Below are 20,996 nucleotides of genomic sequence, written 5' to 3' on the forward strand. Positions count from 1 at the left end.
CAGATCACCTGAGGCTAGGAGTTGGAGACCAGCCTGGCCAACACAGTGGGACCCTATCTCTACCAAAAATACAAAAATTAGCTGGGTGTGGTGGTGCATGCCTGTAGTCCCAGCTCCCAGGGAGGCTGAGGCAGGAGGATTATTTGAGCCCTGGAGGTGGAGGCTGCAGCAAGCCAAGATTGCACCACTGCACTCCAGCCTGGGCGACAGAACCAGGCCCGTCTGAAAGATAAAATAGCTCGTACTTTCTGACACCGAGAAACGCATTTGTGGAGGCCAAGTAAAGGAAGTGTGGAGCAGGGTATGCGGTGGGAAGGTGCTCTCCTCCCTCCTCCCGGGCAGGGGCAGGTGCTGGTGGGTGGTGCCCACAGCTGCCGTGCAGCCTAGAAAGCAGCAGGTCATGGGCTTTGTTCCCAGAACCCTGTCCCGTCGAGGCTGTGCCCGCCTGCTGACCTTACGTGTCCCCAGTGTTGTTTCACTGTTGGTGGACCTAGTGCCCTGTCACCGGACCTCCGTTGCCCTTTCAAATTACCGCACCAAACTTGCTGCAAGGCTGTCCCCGGAGGCAGGCTCCCATGGGCGGCTGACGGACGTCGGGAAGCGCCACCCACGTGCTGCCAAGCCGCTTCCTCACGTGGCCCGGGCGAGTCTCACTAGCATATGTTAGAGAAACGGAAGTCGCTGACCTCGTTACCACAGCCGGGCCCCAGGGTCTGCCTGGAGTAGAGGCCTCGGGAAGAGCGTATTTGGGTTCTGACCATTTTTGTCATAATCTTTCTTCTGTAATAAAGAAACAAAATGTTTGTTAACAGAAAGGAAAGCACGTAACTAGAACAGATAAGCCAAAAGGAAAAGGCCCCTTGGAGACGCGGCGCCAGGGAAGCTCCACCTCTGACTGGCGTGTCCCTCCACAGGAGGGTGTTTTACACTCAGAGGCTATTTTGAGAGACAAGAGCGCTCTGTATCCTCCTGTTGCTCTTTTTGGAGAAGGTGCTTTCATGTCAGCAAAAACCATCCTCGGCCCTCCACGGTGCTTTATTTGGCGCCCCAGCTTCCCGACCCTGCCTCTAGGTGGTCCGTGGCTTTGGTTTTTCCATCCCATGCAGGCAGCGGGGTCCGGCCGCCCCTCGGGTGTGCATCTGTGCTGCAGTCTTGGGTCCCCGGTGTGGCCCCAGGTGGGGCGGGCCTGACGCCCTCTCTCCTGCAGATCAGCATCGTGGAGCTGGAGAAGAGCCAGCGGCAGCAGGAGCTCCTGCAGCTCAAGTCCTGTGTGCCGCCTGATGACGCCCTGTCTCTGCACCTGCGCGGGAAGGGTGCCCTGGGCCGCGAGCTGGAGCCTGACGCCAGCCGGCTGCACCTGGAGCTGGACTGCGCCAAGTTCTCGCTGCCTCACTTGAGCAGCATGAGCCCGGAGCTCTCCATGAACGGCCAGGCTGCCGGCTATGAGCTCTGCAGCGCGCTGAGCCGGCCCTCGTCCAAGCAGAACACGCCCCAGTACCTGGCCTCACCCCTCGACCAGGAGGTGGTGCCCTGCACCCCCAGCCATGGCGGCCGGCCGCGCCTGGAGAAGCTGTCTGGCCTGGCTGCACCCGACTACACCAGGCTGTCCCCGGCCAAGATTGTGCTGAGGCGGCACCTGAGCCAGGACCACACGGTGCCCGGCAGGCCGGCTGCCAGTGAGCTGCACCCGAGGTGAGTGCCCTGGCGGGGTGGGGGTCTGCACCTGGCGCCTGCCGACTCTGCCTGCTGTGCTCAGGATGTCAGGGGTTCTCAGCAGGAGTGCGTCTGTTGAGGAGACTGAGGTGGGGAGGTGCTGGGCCGGGCCCCTGCCTCTGAGCGCCAGCCTGCGGCCCTGCGTGGCCCTCGAGAGTGACTGTAACTTCTCATTCCAGAGCTGAGCACACCAAGGAGAACGGCCTTCCCTACCAGAGCCCCAGCGTGCCTGGCAGCATGAAGCTGAGTCCCCAGGACCCGCGGCCCCTGTCACCTGGGGCCTTGCAGCTTGCTGGAGAGAAGAGCAGTGAGAAGGTGCGGGCCACAACCCCCGCCCAGGGCTCAGGGAGGCGCTCAGCAGAGGCGGCCTGAGCGAGTTGCTAGCAGGAGGGGTTGTCCTAGTTGACCTTGGGGCACAGCGAGGGACTGGGGTTGACCTGGAGGAGGACACTGTGGCTGAGTTGGGGGGCAGCCGGTAAGGACTGGTCACAGGAGACGGTGGGCAGGTGCCATGGAGGGTGTGGGCTTTGTCAGGGTGTCCCTGGCGCCTCTCAGTTCTCAGTGACAGACGGCAAGTGCTGGTGGAGACACAGAGCCCTGTTTGGGAGGCTGCTGCCCTCGAGGACTGCCCAGGGGCCACTGGCCTGTGTGCGCAGGGATGGAGAGGGATGGACGGCGACGTTGCATGGACTTGGCAGTGCTATGGATGTGGGCCCTGGGAGGCTTGGTGGCCCCACGGGTCACTGCCCACCGAGCTGGGCGGGCAGGCTGGAGGGGACAGATGGGCATTACTTTCAGACGGCAAGAGCGTGCTGTGCCTCTGGAGTGTCCCAAAGCTGGTGTCCAGGAGGGCCTGACTGTGTGGGGAAGGTTGCAGGGCCTTGGCAGCGTGGGGACCGCCTTGAGAGAGCTGCAGCAGCCCCCGTCCTGTGGCTGTGGTTCCTTTGTCCTGGAGGGGTTTGTTGACCCGCGCCTGGGGGCGGGCCTTCGTCCGCAGGGCCTGAGAGAGCGCGCCTACGGCAGCAGCGGGGAGCTCATCACCAGCCTGCCCATCAGCATCCCGCTCAGCACCGTGCAGCCCAACAAGCTCCCGGTCAGCATCCCCCTGGCCAGCGTGGTGCTGCCCAGCCGCGCTGAGAGGGCGGTGAGTGGCTCCCAGGATGGCATCCCCAAGGGTCATGTTGAGGCAAAACAGAGTTTGGGGTTCTCGAGACCTGGCTCGCTTTGTGAAGTCACAGGCTGTTAAATGATGTCGAGCCTGAGGCAGTGCAGTGAAGGTGGACCATCCGAAGCCGAGGTGTGTCTGGTGACCTGGGCCGTTGTTATCGCCAGTCTTTTTCTTTTGGGTAAAAGGTGGGTGTGCAAGTGGAGAGGGCCTCACACCTTCTGGGTTGAGGAGGAGCTCAGAGGCGCACCCTGGCTCCCAGCCTCACTCCTCACGAGGCCCCATTGGCTGCTGTGGCCCCTGTCCTCGCAGCCGCCTCTGGGTTCTCCTACCCAGTGCTGTGCATGCAGAGAATCTCATTTTGTGTAGCATGGGTGGGATTTTCTGGGCATTGAACTATTTTTTTACAAGCATACGCTTCAGCGGTTTTTAGCATTTTCTGTTCTTTTTTATTTGATTTTTTCGAGACAGAGGCTCGCTCTGTCTCCCAGGCTGGAGTGCAGTTGTGTGATCTTGACTCACTGCAGTCTCCGCCTCCCGGGTTCAAGCAGTTCTCCTGCCTCAGCCTTCCGAGTAGCTGGGATTACAGGCATGCCCCACCACCACACCCGGTTAATCTGCCCCCAACCCCCCGAGACGGAGTCTTGCACAGGCTGGGGTGCAGTGGCACGATCTTGCGATCTTAGCTCACTGCAATCTCCGCCTCCTGGGTTCAAGCAGTTCTCCTGTCTCAGCCTCCTGAATAGCTGGGATTACAGGCATGCGCCACTATGCCCAGCTGAGTTTTGTATTTTTAGTAGTGACAGGGTTTCACCGTCTTGGCCAGGCTGGTCTCGAACTCCTGACCTCAGGTGATCCGCCCACCTCGGCCTCCAAAAGTGCTGGGATTACAGGCATGAGCCACTACATCCAGCCAATTGTTGTATTTTTAATAGAGGTAGAGCTTTTGCCATGTTGGCCAGGCTGGTCTGGAACTCCTGGCCTCAGTCGATCCACCTGGCTCGGCTTCCCACAGTGCTGGGATTCCAGGCATGAGTCCCCGTGCCCGGTCGGTTTTTTCGTATTTTTATACACCTCGGTCTAATTCAGGACATTTTCTTCACCCCAGAAGTGTTGCCCCCGTCAGCAGTCACTCCCTAGCCGTCCCCCAGCCCCCGGGCCCCCGAACACACTCGTGTCCGGGCCTATCCCTCCTCTTGGCACGTGAGGGCATTCCCTGTGTGGGCGGAGTGTGCCGTCTTCATCGTGCCCAGTCGATGGGCCCCGGCTTGACTCCCCGTTTTGGCGATTGTGAATCATTCTGCTGTGAGCGCTGGGTCCAGGTTTCCGTGTGGATGTAGGTTTGCTCTTTGGCCCGTGTGGGAGTGGAGCTACTGGGTTCTGCGGTCACTACTGACCTTTGTTGGACTTGGAGTGTGGTGTGGGGAAGTGTGGGGGTGGTGGCCGGCGGGTGTGGTCTCGTGAGCGCCCCCACGCGACTGCTGACATTTGTCCGTGCTACTTAGAGAACAGCCACTTTCCCTGTTGAGGGTGGGCTGTGGGTGGTTTGAGTGGTGCCCAGTACCCCCTCCCCACCCCCGGACCCCAGGACTCCCGCCTCCTGACCTCCCTGCCTCAGGCCCGCTGCCTCATTCACACACACGCACTGCCCACCCTCGCTGCGCCACCTGCCTGGGGCCCCACTGCAGTTCCCCCACTGCCCTCTTCCCATCCTGGACTGGACGGTGACCCAGCCAGCTGCAGCCCTCCACACTCACTGTTTCCAATTGGGTTCTGGGTCTCGCCCCTGACACGAGGTTTTCTCTCTGCAGAGGAGCACCCCCAGTCCCGTGCTGCAGCCCCGCGACCCCTCGTCCACACTTGAAAAGCAGATTGGTGCTAATGCCCACAGCGCTGGGAGCAGAAGCCTTGCCCTGGCCCCTGCAGGTAACGTCCCTCCTGTCCCCTACCTTCAGGACTTTCCTGCAGCTGCTCTTCAGGCAGGAGGGCCGGGGTGCTGGGAACGCAACACGGCTTCCTGGGGTGATCATGGGGGCTGCTGCCCCGAACCACCAGGCCTCGTTACTGACACCCTTTCCTGCATCCCACCGGCTGGGTTGCGGATCGGGCTCAGCTGCAGCCATCGCGGCCTAGTGCCTGCGTATCCCAACACTGACACCTTGTGCTTGGGTGTATTAATTCAGCCCGTGAGGTCAGCCCCAGCGCTGTCCGGGGCTCCTCTACTCACAGCCTGACTCAGGATCAGCTCCACACACAGCAGTGCCCAATGGCACATGACCGTGGGCCTCCATGCTAGTAGCGGCGTGGTTTCTGGTTTCTTCAGAAGCCCGACCAGACTGCTGTTAGCCCAGTTTCTGCAAAGAGCCAGAGAGGACGCTGCTTTGGCTTTTGTCGACACTGCAGGCCAGTCTGTTGTGGAAGCCGCAGAGACGGCATGTCAGCGAGCATGGCTGTGTGCCAGTAACACTCGACTTACAACAGCGCAGGGCGCCAGACCCCAGGCTGGTTTGCTGGCCCGTATTGACACGTGGTGTGATGTGGCCGCTACTACTTCAGGAGTAAAAAGTAAAATGGCCGGGCGCGGTGGCTGACTCCTGTAACCCCAGCACCCTGGGAGGCTGAGGAGGGAGGATCACCTGAGGACAGGAGTTCGAGACCAACCTGGCCAACATAGTGAAACCCCGTCTCTACTAAAAGTACAAAAATTAGCCGGGTGTGGTGGCGGGCTTCTGTAATCCCAGCCACTCGGGAGGCTGAGGCACGAGAATCACTTGATCCTGGGAGGTAGAGGTTGCAGTGAGCTGAGATCGCGCCACGGCACTCCAGCCTGAGCAAAAAGTACAACTCTATCTCAAAAACAAAACAACAACAAAACGAGTAAAGTGCCGCCATTGAGATAGGAGGCTCTAGGGAGGCTGGGCAGGCTTCACAGTTGGCCACGTGAGGGCCCCGGAGAGGCCGCCGAAGCCTGGACAGCTCTGCCCTCACAGGGTTGGGTTGTGCCCTTGGGATGAGGTCTGCTTTGCAAGAGGCAGTGACAGTTTCGGGAGGTTTTCAACTGGGTGGCAAACAGCCAACTCCAGAAGCGCCTCACCGCGCCCCTGCACTGAGGCCTCGTTGGCAGAAGCAGAGAGGCTGCCCTTTGTCCTTGGGTGGTCATGGAAGTGCACCACTCATCGTGGGCTGGGAAGCGCGGCCGCAGCCTCCAGGGCGGCCATAGCTTGGAGCGTTCAAGCTGAGTTGTCCTCTGAGAACAGGTGGGAGGGAGGCCCCTCAGCCTTGGGCTTTCCTCATGGTGTCTCTGAGATCACGGGGCGAGAGAGCAGCTCACTCAGAGGAAGCCCAGCTCAGCGGGGAGCCCGCACCAGGAGGCTTCTTGGGAGGCAGCATCTCAGCCGGGACCGGCAGGACACAGGCAGCCCAGATGGCGGCATGAGGCACAGGGTCAATCCTGAGCCCTGAGCTTGCCCACAGAGCCTTCTGGTTCCACCCCAGAGAGGCCGTTTTCAGACTCCAGCCCTGCTGCCCACTTCCCCACCTCTCCTGGAGCCCACAGAGCTCCTGGAGGGTGGTGCTCCCACCGCCTGGCTTTTTCTTTGGCGCAGTGGGGCCCAGCATCCGCCCCTGTGGACTGAGCCCGTCCTGTGTTCCCTGACACCCCCATGTCCTTCCTGACAGGCTTCTCCTATGCTGGCTCGGTGGCCATCAGCGGGGCCTTGGCGGGCAGCCCGGCCTCCCTCACACCTGGAGCCGAGCCGGCCACCTTGGATGAGTCCTCCAGCTCTGGGAGCCTTTTTGCCACCGTGGGGTCCCGCAGCTCCACACCACAGCACCCCCTGCTGCTGGCACAGCCCCGGAACTCACTCCCGGCCTCTCCCGCCCACCAGCTCTCCTCCAGCCCCCGGCTTGGTGGGGCTGCCCAGGGCCCGCTCCCCGAGGCCAGCAAGGGGGACTTGCCCTTAGACTCCGGTTTCTCAGATCCTGAGAGTGAGGCCAAGAGGAGGATCGTGTTCACCATCGCTGCGGGCGCGGGCAGTGCCAGACAGTCGCCCTCCAGCAAGCACAGCCCCCTGACCGCCAGCGCCCGTGGGGACTGCGTGCCGAGCCACGGGCAGGACAGCCGCAAGCGTGGGCGGCGGAAGCGAGCATCGACGGGGACGCCCAGCTTGAGCGCAGGCGTGTCCCCCAAGCGCCGAGCCCTGCCGTCCGTCGCTGGCCTTTTCACACAACCTTCGGGGTCTCCCCTCAACCTCAACTCCATGGTAAGGATGGGGACCGGCGGGGCTTGGGAGCACGGCCTGTGAAAGAAAGACCAGAGGGAATGGGGGGCTATGACTGAGTCTGGCCGTTGTCCACCATCTGCGGCCTGGCAGTCTGGGAGGAAGCGGCCGACAGCTGCCTGCAAGCTTCTTCATCCTTGGCTGTGGGGCCTTGGTGGGGGTGGCCACATGAGGAGGGGGTGTGGGGGGCTCTGGGATTGCGGGGTCGTGTGTGAGGACCAGGAGGAACCAGGATGGGGGCTGCACTGGCCACTGGGCAGGGCGTCAGTTTCCTCAGGAAACCCTGGGGTGCAGACAGGAGCCTCCTGGGGCCGTGGGGCTCTCTTGCCTTGGGGTCCCAGGTCTGTGGTGTATGCATCCGCTGTGTCTGTCTGCCCTCAGGTCAGTAACATCAACCAGCCCCTGGAGATTACAGCCATCTCGTCCCCTGAGACCTCCCTGAAGAGCTCCCCTGTGCCCTACCAGGACCATGACCAGCCCCCCGTGCTCAAGAAGGAGCGGCCTCTGAGCCAGACCAATGGGGCACACTACTCCCCGCTCACCTCGGACGAGGAGCCAGGCTCTGAGGATGAGCCCAGCAGCGCCCGGCGAGTCCAGGGGCCTGGAGGGGGGCAGGGCCTGGCAGCAGGGGCAGGAGGTGCCTGCTCACCGTGTGCATGTGTGGGTGGGGAGGACTGGCAGGCTCTGAGGGGGTGCCCTGGACGGGAGGGAGGCATCTGTTTAGTGAGGGGCCTCCCCGCAGGTCCTGGGCCCTGTTCCGGGCAGGGCTGGCCTCCCGGGCCATTCGCGGGGGGGGGACACGAGCAGGGCCACCGGTTAGAAGAGGCAGGCCAACGAGGAGCTGAGTGCAGCAGGAGGGAAGTTTCAGCAGTGACGCGTGTGGGGGTCTCATCCACATGTCTCGCCCAGTGTATTGCAGTAGCTTTGTTACATAAAATTCATATATTATATTCTCCATTTAAAGTGTGCAACATTACCACTGCCTAAATCCAGAACCTTCCATCATGTTCTGAGAAAATCTCATCCCCTTGGAACACTCACTCCCCATCCCCTCCCCAGAGCCCTTGCCACCCCCCACCCCCCACCCTACTTTCTGTCTTCATGAATCTGAGGGCTCTGGGGACCTCCTAGGAGCGCAGTCACACAGGATGTGTCCTTTTGTGTCTGGCATCTCTCTCAGCATGACGTCCTCAAGGTGCATCCTCGGCCCCTTTCGTGGCTGGGTGGTGCTCTGCCATCCATCCGCCCATTGCGCTGGGCTTGCTTACCCTTGGCGGTTGTGAGCAGCGCTGCTGTGGCCACGGGCGTGCATGTTTGTGTTCGGAAGCGAGTTTCCCGTTTCCTGGTGCCTGGGCAGAGGTGCTGGGTGGCCCAGCCCCCTGTGCTCTCCAGCAGCCGCACCATTCCACCCTGCCACCACGGGTGCACGAGGGTCTGAGGTCCCCACATTGTCACCACACTGAATTTCTTGTTTTGATCCTACCCATCCGAGTCGTTGTGAAATGATACAACGTTGTAGGGTTTTTTGCTTTTTTTTTTTTTTTTGAGACACGGAGTCTTTTTTTTTTTTTTTTTTTTTTTTTTAAGACAGAGTCTCGCTCTGTCGCCCAGCCTGGAGCACAGTGGCCGGATCTCAGCTCACTGCAAGCTCCGCCTCCCGGGTTCATGCCATTCTCCTGCTTCAGCCTCCCGAGTAGCTGGGACTACAGGTGCCCGCCACCTCGCCCGGCTAGTTTTTTGTATTTTTAGTAGAGGCGGGGTTTCACCGGGTTAGCCTGGATGGTCTCGATCTCCTGACCTCGTGATCCGCCCGTCTTGGCCTCCCAAAGTGCTGGGATTACAGGCTTGAGCCACTGCGCCTGGCGAGACACGGAGTCTTAATCTGTTGCCCAGGCTGGAGTGCGGTGGCGCTATATTGGCTCACTGCAGCCTCCGCTCTCTGGGTTCAAGTGATTCTCCTGCCTCAGCCTCCTGAGTAGCTGCAGCTACAGGCACACACTACCAGCGTGCCTAGTTCGTTTGTTTGTTTTATAGAGACAGGGTTTTGCCATGTTGCCCAGGCTGGTCTCAAACTCCTGGCCTCAAGCATTCCGCCTCCCTCTGCCTCCCAGTGTGCTGGGATTATAGGCGTGCACCATCACAGCAGCCCTAAGTGTGCTTTTGGTGGTGGTCTAAGTTCATTTTGCCCTTTCCCACATGTACGTGCACGTGTCACATAAAAAGCATTCTAGCACTTGGGTGCTCGTTTTGCATTGGGATTGCTCAGCTTAGTGGTTTCCAGGATCTTTGGGAATTCGTGTGTTCCTGGTGTGTTCTTGGGACACTGGATCAAAGTGACCCCATGCAGTGTGTGGTTGGGTGTGGCTTCATGTGCTGACCTGCAATGCTGTGGCATTGTTTGCCACCTGAGGCACCAAGGTCTGAGGGGGGCAGGGAGATGGAGGTAGGGAGAGAGCTGTGTCTGGGATTCTCACACTTCTGTGTGCTGGGAAATGGCTTCTCCCATTCAGCTGCCATACCTAATCTCTTGGCCCCTTGTCCCAGCAGAGGCCCTGGAGCCCCTGCCAGGACAGTGCCTTTGTGGTGCAACGGGGGTGGATCCCAGGGCCCCGCCGCCCAGTCGAGGCCTGGCCCAGGGTGGCTGCACGGATCCCATCTGGGCCCGGTGCTTCTTGCTCACTGCCTCCCAAGCTCCCGGGGCTGTTGGCTTTCAGTATGTGTGTCGTTCTTAGCATACAACTGGGTTTCAAGCATTAATGACCTTTTTTTCTTAACAGAATTGAGAGAAAAATTGCAACAATCTCCTTAGAAAGCAAATCTCCCCCGAAAACCTTGGAAAATGGTGAGTAATAAGTGTTTTGGGGCGTGGTCAGGCCTGTCCGTGCGGCCGTGGTGCCTGGTCAGTGCTGCTGACCCACTGGCTAGCCTGCTGCGTAGTGTCCTGCGTGGGTGCCAACACTGGGGCACTGGGCTTCCAGAACTGCCTCTGGGAGGCCCAGGGCCTCCGCACATGCGCCGTGCTCTCGCAATGGGTGGCTGACCTGCGGGGATCGCCACCTTGGGTCCCATTTCCTTTGCACCCTGGCCTTCCCCCCGAGTGGTGTCTGCTTTCATCCCCCGCCCTGCTTGCGTCCTCGGTGAAGTCCCTGACCTGCTCTGGGGCAGCCCTACCTTACCTCCCAGAGGCCTGCTGGCGTCAGCATTTTCCCCAGAGCTAAGGGAGAGCTCATCCTGCATGGCCTTCTCTGAGATCCGCTTCAGCTGCCTCGGTCCTGTCCTCTGCCCTCCTGTCCCGTCCAGTCCCATCCCCTGCCATGTCATCCTGTGCTGTACCCCTCCTGTCCCATCCCATCTTGTCTGCTCCCATCCCCTTCCCTCCTGTCGTGTCCCTTCCTGTTCTTTTTGGCATCTTGAGTGTCTGTGGCCAGCCTTGCCTGCAGAGTTGCCTGTGCTGTGGCAGCAGCCCCGGTCAGCCTCGTGGGTAGCCCAGGCAGGTGCTCTGGGCTCACGACCTCTGCCTTTCCTCTGTGCCAGGTGGTGGCTTGGCGGGAAGGAAGCCCATGCCCGCGAGCGAGCCAGTCAACAACAGCAAGTGGAAGTCTACTTTCTCGCCCATCTCCGACATCGGCCTGGCCAAGTCTGCAGACAGCCCGCTGCAGGCCAGCTCCGCCCTTAGCCAGAACTCCCTGTTCACGTTCCGGCCCGCCCTGGAGGAGCCCCCTGCCGATGCCAAGCTGGCCACCCACCCCAGGAAAGGCTTTCCTGGCTCTCTGTCGGGGGCTGACGGACTCAGCCCGAGCACCAACCCTGCCAACGGCTGCACCTTTGGTGGGGGCCTGGCCGCGGACCTGAGTTTACACAGCTTCAGCGATGGTGCTTCTCTTCCCCACAAGGGCCCCGAGGCGACCGGCCTGAGCTCCCCACTGAGCTTCCCCTCGCAGCGTGGCAAGGAGGCCTCGGACGCCAACCCTTTCCTGAGCAAGAGGCAGCTGGATGGCCTGGCTGGGCTGAAGGGCGAGGGCAGCCGCAGCAAGGAGGCAGGGGAGGGCGGCCTGCAGCTGTGCGGGCCCACGGACAAGACCCCGCTGCTGACCGGCAAGGCCGCCAAGGCCCGGGACCGCGAGCTCGACCTCAAGAATGGCCACAACCTCTTCATCTCCGCTGCGGCTGTGCCTCCTGGAAGCCTCCTCAGCGGCCCCGGCCTGGCCCCGGTGGCGTCCTCCGCAGGCGGCGCGGCGTCCTCCACCCAGACGCACCGGCCCTTCTTGGGCCCCTTCCCGCCGGGACCGCAGTTCGCGCTCGGCCCCATGTCCCTGCAGGCCAACCTCGGCTCCGTGGCCGGCTCCTCTGTGCTGCAGTCGCTGTTCAGCTCTGTGCCGGCCGCCGCAGGCCTGGTGCACGTGTCGTCCGCTGCCACCAGACTGACCAACTCGCACGCCATGGGCAGCTTTTCCGGGGTGGCAGGCAGCACAGTTGGAGGTAGGCAGGGCCGCTGCCCCCGCGCCCCCGCCGGCGGCCCCTTTCTTTGCAGGTTTCCTTCCAGCGCTGTGGCGCCAGGAGCTGAGCTGCAGGTCCCCTCGTGCTGGCTGGTCCCCGCCGTCCCGGCAGGCACGGTCGCGAACCCCAGTCCTGTGGGGAGAGGGCTCACGCTGAGTCCATGTGTCTTGGGTTCTCTGGTTGTAACCGCGTCCCTCTTGTTTTCAGAAGGCCACGGCGCGCAGGGCCACCAGAGCATTACTTTCTCCCGTGGAGGTCACCTGCTAAGTGTGGCCGCCCGGGCTCTGGAAGGCTCTGGGAGCTGGTGTTGGGTAAGAGCGAGTCCCCGCAGTTCCTGCCCAGACAGGGCGGAGAGGAGCCGCCAGGGGAGCGGCCTGGCCTTGGGGCTGCTTCGGGGCGGGCGGCCGGAGGGCGGGCCACCGCGAGCCTGGCCGGGCCGCTGTTCGCGCTTGGTGCCCGCACGCGCCCGGCGCCTCCGTTTCGCTTCCCTTTTTGTGAGCCTGCGGCTGCTTCTCTGCGCTTGCCTGGATGCTGCCGCCTGTTGAAGCTGCGTTTTTCTCTCCTGTTTGCAGGTGTCTTTAACCACGCGGTGCCTTCCGCCTCTGCTCATCCGTTTGGAGCCCGTGTCGGCCGCGGGGCTGCATGTGGCAGCGCCACGCTGGGCCCGAGCCCGCTGCAGGCGGCGGCCTCTTCCTTTCAGGCCCCGGCCTCGGTTGAGACCCGGCCGCCCCCTCCGCCTCCGCCTCCCCCGCTGCCCCCGCCTGCGCACCTGGGCCGGCCCCCCGCGGGGCCGCCCGTCCTCCACGCCCCGCCTCCACCTAACGCCGCCTTGCCTCCTCCCCCAACGCTGCTGGCCTCTAACCCTGAGCCCGCGCTTCTGCAGAGCCTCGCGTCCCTCCCGCCTAACCAAGCTTTCTTGCCCCCCACCTCTGCTGCCTCTCTGCCGCCTGCTAACGCCTCTTTGTCTATCAAGCTCACCTCCCTCCCGCACAAGGGCGCCCGCCCATCCTTCACGGTGCACCACCAGCCCCTGCCCCGGCTGGCCCTGGCCCAGGCCGCGCCCGGGATCCCGCAGGCCAGCGCCACGGGGCCGTCCGCGGTGTGGGTGTCCCTCGGCATGCCGCCTCCCTATGCCGCGCACCTTTCGGGGGTTAAGCCGCGATAAAGACCTTGCTTAGCTAGCAGTGCGTATTGTGTAAGGTAAGGCCGGAGCCCCGCGCAGTGGCTCACTCCAGACACTGAACTGTCCTTCCTTTGGCAGAGAAGATGGCCACAGGGCTTGGCAGAAGTCCCGGGGGTCCTGAGAAGGGAAAAGGGAGAGAGCCAGGGAGACCAGGGAGATGGTCGCGCGAGAGGGACTGCAGGACGGGCACCAGCCGTGGAGTGGCCTGAGTGTGTTGAGTTCCAGCTGCCCACAGCTGGGTCCCTGTGGTGATGCCGCAGGACTGAGGTCAGCCCTGGGGCAGCTGTGCCAGCCCCTGTGGGTGAGGCTCACGGGGTGCCAGGCCAGGGGGCTGGGGGCTCTAGCTCCTAGAGCGGCCTCCAGGGCTCCATCTGCACCAGGCGCAGGTCACTCATGACAGGTGGCATGGCTTGGTGCTGTTCTCCAGGCGCCCAGCGTGTAGCAGGCGCAGTGCTGGCTGTAGAGGTCCTGGGGAGCCAGGGTGGCTGGATGGATGCCTCTGGTCGGGGCCTGTCTGGCTGGTGGCCTCGGATACCCCTCATAGGGAGCCAGTGAGGCCCCTGGTGCCCCGCCTGCCTGGGGGCTGATGGGTTCCTGGCGGGGTCGAGAGGCAAGCCCTGTGCCCTGTGTGTTGGGGCTCCCTTGCTAGACATGGCTGATGGCGGCCACACTGCTCTGTGGTTGTGGCCCACAGCCAGGGGGCTTTCAGCCACTCAGATGTCAGCACCGCATCGGGCAGGTTAGTGTAGATAGTGTCCACCTTTGAGACCAGGAGGAAGTTGGAGGCAGGAGTGGTTTTGATGATGTGAGGCCTTGAGGGACTGTCCTGTCCACTTCTCCCCTGAGAGTCTGTGGAGACTGTGGCCGCTGACCCAAGGGCAGTTGGCCACCCGTGCCCTCCAGGGACATGGTGTGCCCAGCAGTGCAGTGCGAAGGTGCCCTCTGCTCCTCCCTGGCCTTCTGCCTCGGCGGGGGGCCCTGGGACGCAGGCCTTCCTGGGCGAGTCCAAAGCCCACCGGGCAAGGAGAGGAGGACTGGGAGCCAGGAGCCAAGGCGGAGGCCGTGGCCGGGGCTGGTCGGCCAGGCGGGTCGGTGCGGGCACCTGCGGGCTGAACAAGCTATGCTGGGTCTCATAGGAGATGAGCTGCAGGTAGGGTGGCTTTAGCTGAACTCGGCTGTGTGTCTCCTTTGGAGGAATGCCGGAGCTTGGCCTGCGTGTCCACGTGTCAGGCTCCCTGGGTCTGCCACGGGGCACGCCCATCATCTGTTGCGGTTAGAGGGAGCCGGCACCATGCCTGTCATGGTGCTGGCCCCAGGTGGCCTGTGTGCTCGTGGGAGGCCTCGGTCCCCAGCCTGGGTGAGTGTTGGGCTCCCCCAGACGCGATGGTAACCTCAGGTGGTCGCTCTTCCCACTGTGCCCTTCTGCAGGTAACTAGGATTTCTACCTCAACCGCGAGACCTATGCAAGGACGGTGTGGACCAACTCGCGCCCGTGGCATGGTGCCCACCGGCCTGCCGGGCTCCCACCCCTGGATGGCAGAGGCGAGGACGGACGGGAGCTCCACTGTGAATCGGCGGCGCACGCCGCAGGAGGCTGGGACTGGTCCAGTTTGTACTGTCGATAGTTTTAGATAAAGTATTTATCATTTTTTAAAAAGTATAAACAATTCTGACTTATTTTATTCCATCTAAGTGGTAAAAGGCAACCTATTGAGAAATATAAATATCTATATATGAGAGATCTATATAAAGACACGTGTCTGCAGGGCGGGCCCGCCAGCGGATTCGCCGACAGCCTGCCCCGGTGCTATCTCCTCCCCAGGCCCGCGCCTGCCTCCACCCGCTTGGTGCTGACTAGACGCTGACAACGCCGAACCCCGTTCTCAGAAACGCCGCCCGGCCAGCTCCCCCGACGCACTGCTCCCGTACCAAAGGCAGGCCCGTCGCCACCACATTCCTCGGAGGCCCCCCGCCGCGGCCTGAGCCCCTTCCTGAGCCCCTGGCGCCTGCCCTGAGCTCTTCACCTTTACCCCGGCACTGTGAACCCTTAGACTGTTCACCCTCCGGGGCTTGGGTCGCGCCCTTGCACGAGAACGGGTCTGCGCGGTGGTGTAGCTGGCCGTGCTGTGCGATGGTGCTGTGAGGACGGCGCAGGCACGTTTAACAAGTGCATTTACTTTTGTATTTCTCGGCTGTCCATGGCTCGCAGCGTGCCCTGCGATGTGGGGCAGGCCTGTGTGGGTCCGTTGGTGTTTCTGTACAGGAGAGAGTCACGCTAATGAGTGGCAGTATTTTATAGAGATGTGATGAGAATTTATAAATTTCATAGATTTGACAGCTTTTATTTTTAGATGGTATAATGCACAGTGAAGAGGAAAAAAAAGCGAGGGGAAAAACCTTATTTATTCAAACAGTGCACAAAGTGGCCCCAGGGTCGGCCCCCACCCCAGACCCCGCAGTGGCAGCTCCCAGCAGCCCAGACAGAGCTGCCGGCGCCCCTGCCTGCCCCACATCCCCTTCCTTTCAGGGTCACGCCTGGCACCCGTCCCGTGAAGCCTGTGGTGGCTCTCCCAGCTGCTGTGGGTGTGCTGGGGCCGGGGTGCACTGCTGAAGCCTGGCCTTTCTGGCCTTAGGCCCTGGGGTGATGTCGGCCCCCCACTCTGCAGCCTGGGGGGTGCCTGGGACTGGGTGTGGAAGGAGAGGCGCTGAGGCTGGGGTGTGGCAGGCAGGCAGGGCCACTCTGGTGCTTCGGGAGCCCTGCAGTCAGCCTGGATTGTCTGGGGAGTGGTGGCTCTGTGCCCTCCCTGGAGGATGGGATCTGGGAGTCTGAGCTGCCCACACCTGACCCCGGGCTGTGTGGCACTCCCTGAGCTCACCTTCTCAAGTGCTTGCCCCTGTGAGGTGGCATCTGGGAGCCCCTTCCCCAGGGTGCCACAGATCCACCCTCCAGGTGTCAGCCCTGCGTTCCGGTTCCCAAGGGCAGGATGGACACACCATGTCCCTACCACGTTTTCCTGCCGCGTGGCCTCCAGAGGGAGCCGAGGAGGAAAGCTTTCTGTGGTTGCTAGGTGGGCGAGTGCTGTATGGGAGGGCCTGGAAGACCCCTGCTTGTGCCTGGTGGGGGTGCTGCCTCCCCCGGCCCCCAACAACCTCTGAGACCCCTGTCCCCCAATATAGTTGAGTTCTGAAGATGGTGCTCCAGACCTGTCCCTTAGGTGGCGCCCAGCGCCTTCCCCGCCCCGCGTTGGTGCTCTCAGCTCGAAGGTGCTGTGCCTCTGCCTGAGCCCCAAGCCCTGAGCCTGGCCTTCAGGACGGGCAGCCCGCTCCATGTCGCCATGGGCCCGATATGCTGCAGGGTTGATGGCAGAGGAGGCATGGAGTCCCTGGTCTAGAACAAGGCACATTCTTTAAACACTGTATCACTTCTGCCTCCCTCTAGGGGACAGTGGCAGTCCGGGTGCCACCGCGGGTCCTGCAGACGGGCCATGCAGGGCTCCTGCCCACGCAGCCCATATCCACACACAGACGACCGTGTGTTCAGGGCGCGCACTGGGTCTCGGAGCCACTGGCCCAGGCAGAAGTCTCCTGGAGCCCACCGGGTCACATGCGTGTCACCACACGTGAACTAGTGTGGCGCTGCCTGTGGACACTCTCCTGCTCTGAGCCCTGGACCCGTGTCCCTCTCGGGCACTCCCAGACTGAGGGGGGTGTATGGCAGGTGGCGGGATGGCTGTGGAGCCTGGTGATCTTGGAGCCTGGTGCTGGCACCTGGTCTGAGTTTCCATGGGCAGCCGGCGGGGACCTGTGCTGCTGCTGCTGACTGTGGGCAGGTGGGCGGCGCCTGGGAGTGGCTCTTGCTCAGGAATCGATAGGAACCCTAACGACTAGGACACCCCCTCCTTGGCCCACGAGGCACACACGGTGACTTATTTAAGACTTCCCCCTTAATTTATCTGCCCCCAAGACGCGTCAGTCTGTTCAGTGGTCAGCAGGGGACCCCCCCCCCCCCCCGCCGGCCGCCCCCCCCCTCCGGGGGTCAGACCCCCCCCCCCCCCGACCCCCACCAACACAACACGCTGCTGGTCTGTGTCAGCCTTTGTAACATGCGGGAGGCTCTGCCGTGTCTTTCTGGTGAACTGTATTTGGATTGCGCGCATTGTCACGGTCCGCCCCCGGGCTGCGGGCGCCCCTCCCTCCGGGCACCCCTGCATTCTGCATCCCCACCTCTAGACGCTGTAATAAACAGACCGTTTTCACTTGGACCTGGTGTGAATGGCAGCCTTTCTTCTGGGTGGCATGAGGCATCTCCTGGCAGTGAGAAGCCCCGGCTAGTGTCATCGCTGAAGCAGGGGGAGTGGAGGGCCTAGGGGTGCTCTTAGCAGAAGCTACAGGGGCTGACAACAGGACACCCTGGCCTTGGGGAGGCTTATGACTGCACCAGGCCACAGGCAAACTGCCTTCCGACGAACAAAAAACCCGATCTGCAACGCCAGTGACACGAGCAAAGTCCTTTTCACATCAGATGGACCCAAGCCAGCCAGCCCAGGCCCCGGCCACACACCGAGAGGACCCATGAATGCTAGAGGCCGGACCCCAGGTCGTCACAGGATTCCTGATACCACACAGCAGCCTCATTCTCCCCAGGCCTATGTCCCAGCCTCCACCTGTCCTGGCTGGGGGTCCCAGCCCCTGCCTCTCAGGACCCCGAGCTTTACTTCCCTTGGGTGGGGGCTCCCCAGCTGCCCCTCCCTTCTCCTTCACTTCACCGCCACCCAGTGTGGAAAAGAGGTACCTTTATTTGAACACGACAAGCACCCTGACCCCAGGGCAACCACTTCCCCAGGCGCACAACCAGGGCCCTCCTGTCTGCAGGAGAATTCACAGCTGGTGGGGGCTCGGCCCCCATGCCATTCACAGCTTTGTCTGGCTCTGTACATTCATCAGCAGGGGCAGGGCGCCACGCCACCAGCCCAGGGGCTCACTAGGCCCCGGATGCACACAACTCAGGCGGGGCACCCATGGGAGGGCGTGTATCCTGCAGCAGCACTTGGCACCAGGTGCCAGGCCAGTCAGGTGGGTCCTGGGGCCCTGGAGAGGGCAGCTTGCTGGGCAGTTTCACAAAATGCAGCCCCTGCCCACACCCAGCTGGCTTCAGGCTTTGGATGTCTCCAAACCAAAAACCTCCCACCGAAATCCAGGTGTGATGGCTGGGTGTGACGGCTCATGCCTGTGACCCCAGCGACTTGGGAAGCTGAGGCAGGGGGATCACGTGAGTCCAGAAGGTCAAGGTCACAGTGAGCTGTGGCACCACTGCACTCTAGCCTGGGCAACACAGTGAGACCCTGATCCAAAAACCAAACACCAAACAAAATCCAGGCATGGCCAAGCGACTCACAGCTGGGCAGGGCCAGTCCTGTCCAGCTGCACGCCGACCGCCATGCCCTGCGCTCATGCCTGCAAGCCACTCAGCTGGAACCTGGCCTCCTCGGATATGCCGAACTGCTCCAGGGGGTCCTGTGGGGTGGACGGGTGGCCATTAGCCAGGGCCGGAGGACTGCCTCTGCCACCTGCACCCCACCCCAGCCACCTGCAGCCCCGCCCCGGCCCTCTGCAGCCCTGCACACACCTTGCCTGTCACCTTCCGGATTTCGTTCCTGTAGAAGATGAGGCTTCGCCGCATGAACTCGTAGCTGGGGAAGAGGGTGGCACGGGGTCAGCTGCCTGCTCTGCATGGCTGCTGTGCCCACCCCAGCGGTGCCCACCACCACCTGGCCCCACCTGGCCCGACGCAGAGCCTCCATCCACTCCTGACACTGCTCCTCGCTGCTGCACTCAAAGTGGTACTTCCTCTCAGGGTCCTCGATGAAGCCTGGGGAGGGAGCACCTGTGGTCGGTCCTGCCCAAAACCACAGGAGCAGCTTCCTCTTGCCACTGCCCAAAACTGTTCCTCCTCTGGCTCCCACAAAGATGTGTTCATGTCCTGAACCCCCAGAACCCGTGAGTGTGGCCCTGTATGGAAATAGGGTCTTGGCAAATAAACTAGTTAAAATGAGGTTGTGGCTGGACACACTGGCTCACGCCTGTAATCCCAGCACTTTGAGAGGCCGAGGTGGGAGGATTGCTTGAGCTCAGGAGTTCGAGAGCAGCCTGGGTGACATAGCAAAATCCCCATCTCTACAAAAACAAAAATTAGCTGGGTGTGGTGGTGGGGCCTTGTAGGCCCAGCTACTCCGAAGTCAGAAGTGGGAGGATCACTTGAGCCAAGGGGGTTGAAGCTGCAGTGAGCTGTGATCACGCTACTGCACTCCAGCCTGGGAAACAAAAGATTCTGTCTCAAAAATTAAAAAAAAAAAAAGAGGGCTGGGTACAGTGGCTGGAGCCTGTAATCCCAGCACTTTGGGAGGCCAAGGCAGGAGGATCACCTGTCGTCAGGAGTTCGAGACCGGCCTGGCCAATATGGCAAAACGCCGTCTCTACTAAAAATACAAAAATTAGCTGAGCATGGTGGCGCAGGCCCGTAATCCCAGCTACTTGGGAGGCTGGGGCAGGAGAATCACTTGAACCCTGAAGGGGGAAGTTGCAGTGAGCCTAGATCATGCCACTGCACTCCAGCCTGGGCGAGAAAGCAAGATCCTGTCTCAAAAAATAAATAAATAAAGTAAAAAGCGGTTGTCAGGGTGGGCCCTAAATTCTGCTTGGCTTCTGTGTAGAAGAGGAAATGTGGGCACAGACGTGATGCAGGCACAAGGTGACACTTCCACAAACCAAGGAACCTGGAGGATGCTGGCCGCCACTAGGAACTGGGAGATTCCCTTCGGCCTCAGAAGGACCCAGCCCCACCAACACCTTCATCTAGGACTTCTGGCCTCCAGAACTGTATAGAATGTTTCTGATATCTAAGCCACCTGACCTGTGAAATTTTGACAGCCACTCTGGCAAACCAGCAGGGACTCCATCTTTCCCCGCAGAAGGGAATCTCTTAAGACCCAGGAGAACACCCCCCTCTCACTCCTCCTACCCCCACCTAATGCTAGACCCATGCTAGTTGTGGCAGTTGGGAAACGCTTTGGGTGGGGCTGGCCCAGCCTCTCTGTGAGCACAGCCTGGGCCCACAGGGAAGAAAGAGCAGAATCTGGAAGGAACCCAAGCTTCAGTGGACTTGGCAGGTGGGCAGGATGGTGCCCGCCAGGAGAACCTGACCTTGAGCTGCCCGTGGACAATGCATTCTTATGTCTGGGGAGGGTGGCGCCAGGCTGGGGACACAGAGGAGGCCTTGAGCGCCTGGGGAGGGGACAGTTGCAGCGCTGCTGGTGCCCCGGGCTGCGGGAGGCGCCGCTGGCTTCCCTAGCCCCACTCACTGATGGAGAAGGCGCCGGGCTCTTCCCGGATGACTCTGCACCGCTCCAGCAGCAGGGCTCCGACGGGCTGGAGGAGACACGGGCGCCGGGACGGAGCGGTGAGCACCCGGCCTCCGCGGGGCCCCAGCCTGGGACCCGCCCGCGCGCCCTCGACGCCCCTACCTCGGCCTCGTCTGTCCGGAAGTAGAAGAGGAAATTCACCACCAGCTTCACCAGCCGCCGCTTCAGCACTGCGGGCACAGCGCGCGCTCAGGGGCGCAGGCAGCCCCTGCCCGGACCCCGGCCTCCCGCCCCCGGCGCCCCGACCCGGAATCCGGCCTCCGGCACCCGCGCCCGGACCGCGGCCCCAGCCTCCCGCCCCTGGCACTGTCCCGGTCTCCCGGGTCCCGCTCACCGCTGCCCTTCTTGGGGCCTCTCATGCCCAGCTCGGCCGCCATCTCGGCCGGCTGCCGGGACAGCGCCTGCAGCTCCTTCTCGTTGTACCGCATGGCTTCGCGGGGAACGGGAACCTGGACCGCGCCCTCCCGGCCGCCGTCCCCGTTCACGCCGGGGCCGGCGCCAAAAAGGTCTCAGGGCGCAGACACGGAAGCGCCGCCGGGGCTAGTGCGCCTGCGCACTTTGGGCCGGCCATGCCGCCAGTCTCCAGTGCGTGGCGCTGGCGACCTGGGGCGGGGGGCGGTGCACGGGTTGGTAGCGGAGACGGACAGTCGTTACATAACCATTAAATTGAAATAAACCAGACAAAGGTGGAACAGCATCAAGGCACCCCCGCGATGGCTGGCACCCTTTCCTAGAGCGGC

At 62.1% G+C, this 20,996-nt stretch overlaps 2 protein-coding genes across 5 annotated transcripts in view; one reads left to right on the forward strand and one right to left on the reverse strand.

Moving 5' to 3' along the window:
- Positions 1-17,100, forward strand: part of DOT1L (DOT1 like histone lysine methyltransferase) — a 62,110-nt gene extending 45,010 nt beyond the window's left edge. Inside the window, exons 20-29 of the mRNA XM_025367727.1 lie at positions 1,208-1,692; positions 1,893-2,028; positions 2,711-2,857; positions 4,690-4,804; positions 6,557-7,140; positions 7,540-7,745; positions 9,936-10,000; positions 10,693-11,637; positions 12,228-12,855; positions 14,267-17,100. Coding sequence (XP_025223512.1) covers positions 1,208-1,692; positions 1,893-2,028; positions 2,711-2,857; positions 4,690-4,804; positions 6,557-7,140; positions 7,540-7,745; positions 9,936-10,000; positions 10,693-11,637; positions 12,228-12,820 — 3,276 coding nt within the window. The 3' untranslated portion in view covers positions 12,821-12,855; positions 14,267-17,100. The remainder of the gene's footprint in view (positions 1-1,207; positions 1,693-1,892; positions 2,029-2,710; positions 2,858-4,689; positions 4,805-6,556; positions 7,141-7,539; positions 7,746-9,935; positions 10,001-10,692; positions 11,638-12,227; positions 12,856-14,266) is intronic.
- PLEKHJ1 (pleckstrin homology domain containing J1) lies at positions 14,601-20,955 on the reverse strand. Of its 4 annotated transcripts, none has more exons than XM_025366595.1 (6): positions 20,591-20,955; positions 20,359-20,426; positions 20,197-20,263; positions 18,617-18,707; positions 18,465-18,528; positions 14,601-15,093 (listed from the first exon to the last, which is right to left on the reverse strand). In XM_025366595.1, exons 1-6 carry the CDS (start codon positions 20,682-20,684, stop codon positions 14,722-14,724), a joined length of 756 nt encoding a protein of 251 aa, XP_025222380.1. In that variant the 5' UTR covers positions 20,685-20,955; the 3' UTR covers positions 14,601-14,721. The 4 variants fall into 4 exon arrangements, with proteins under 4 accessions (XP_025222380.1, XP_025222383.1, XP_025222382.1 ...); XM_025366598.1 differs by lacking the exon at positions 14,601-15,093 and adding an exon at positions 17,612-18,352 and having other exon boundaries at positions 20,359-20,369; XM_025366597.1 differs by lacking the exon at positions 14,601-15,093 and adding an exon at positions 17,612-18,352.
- Positions 20,956-20,996: the final 41 nt, after the last annotated feature.

Source organism: Theropithecus gelada, chromosome 19, assembly GCF_003255815.1.
Source record: "Theropithecus gelada isolate Dixy chromosome 19, Tgel_1.0, whole genome shotgun sequence".
Classification (NCBI taxonomy): Eukaryota; Metazoa; Chordata; class Mammalia; order Primates; family Cercopithecidae; genus Theropithecus; species Theropithecus gelada.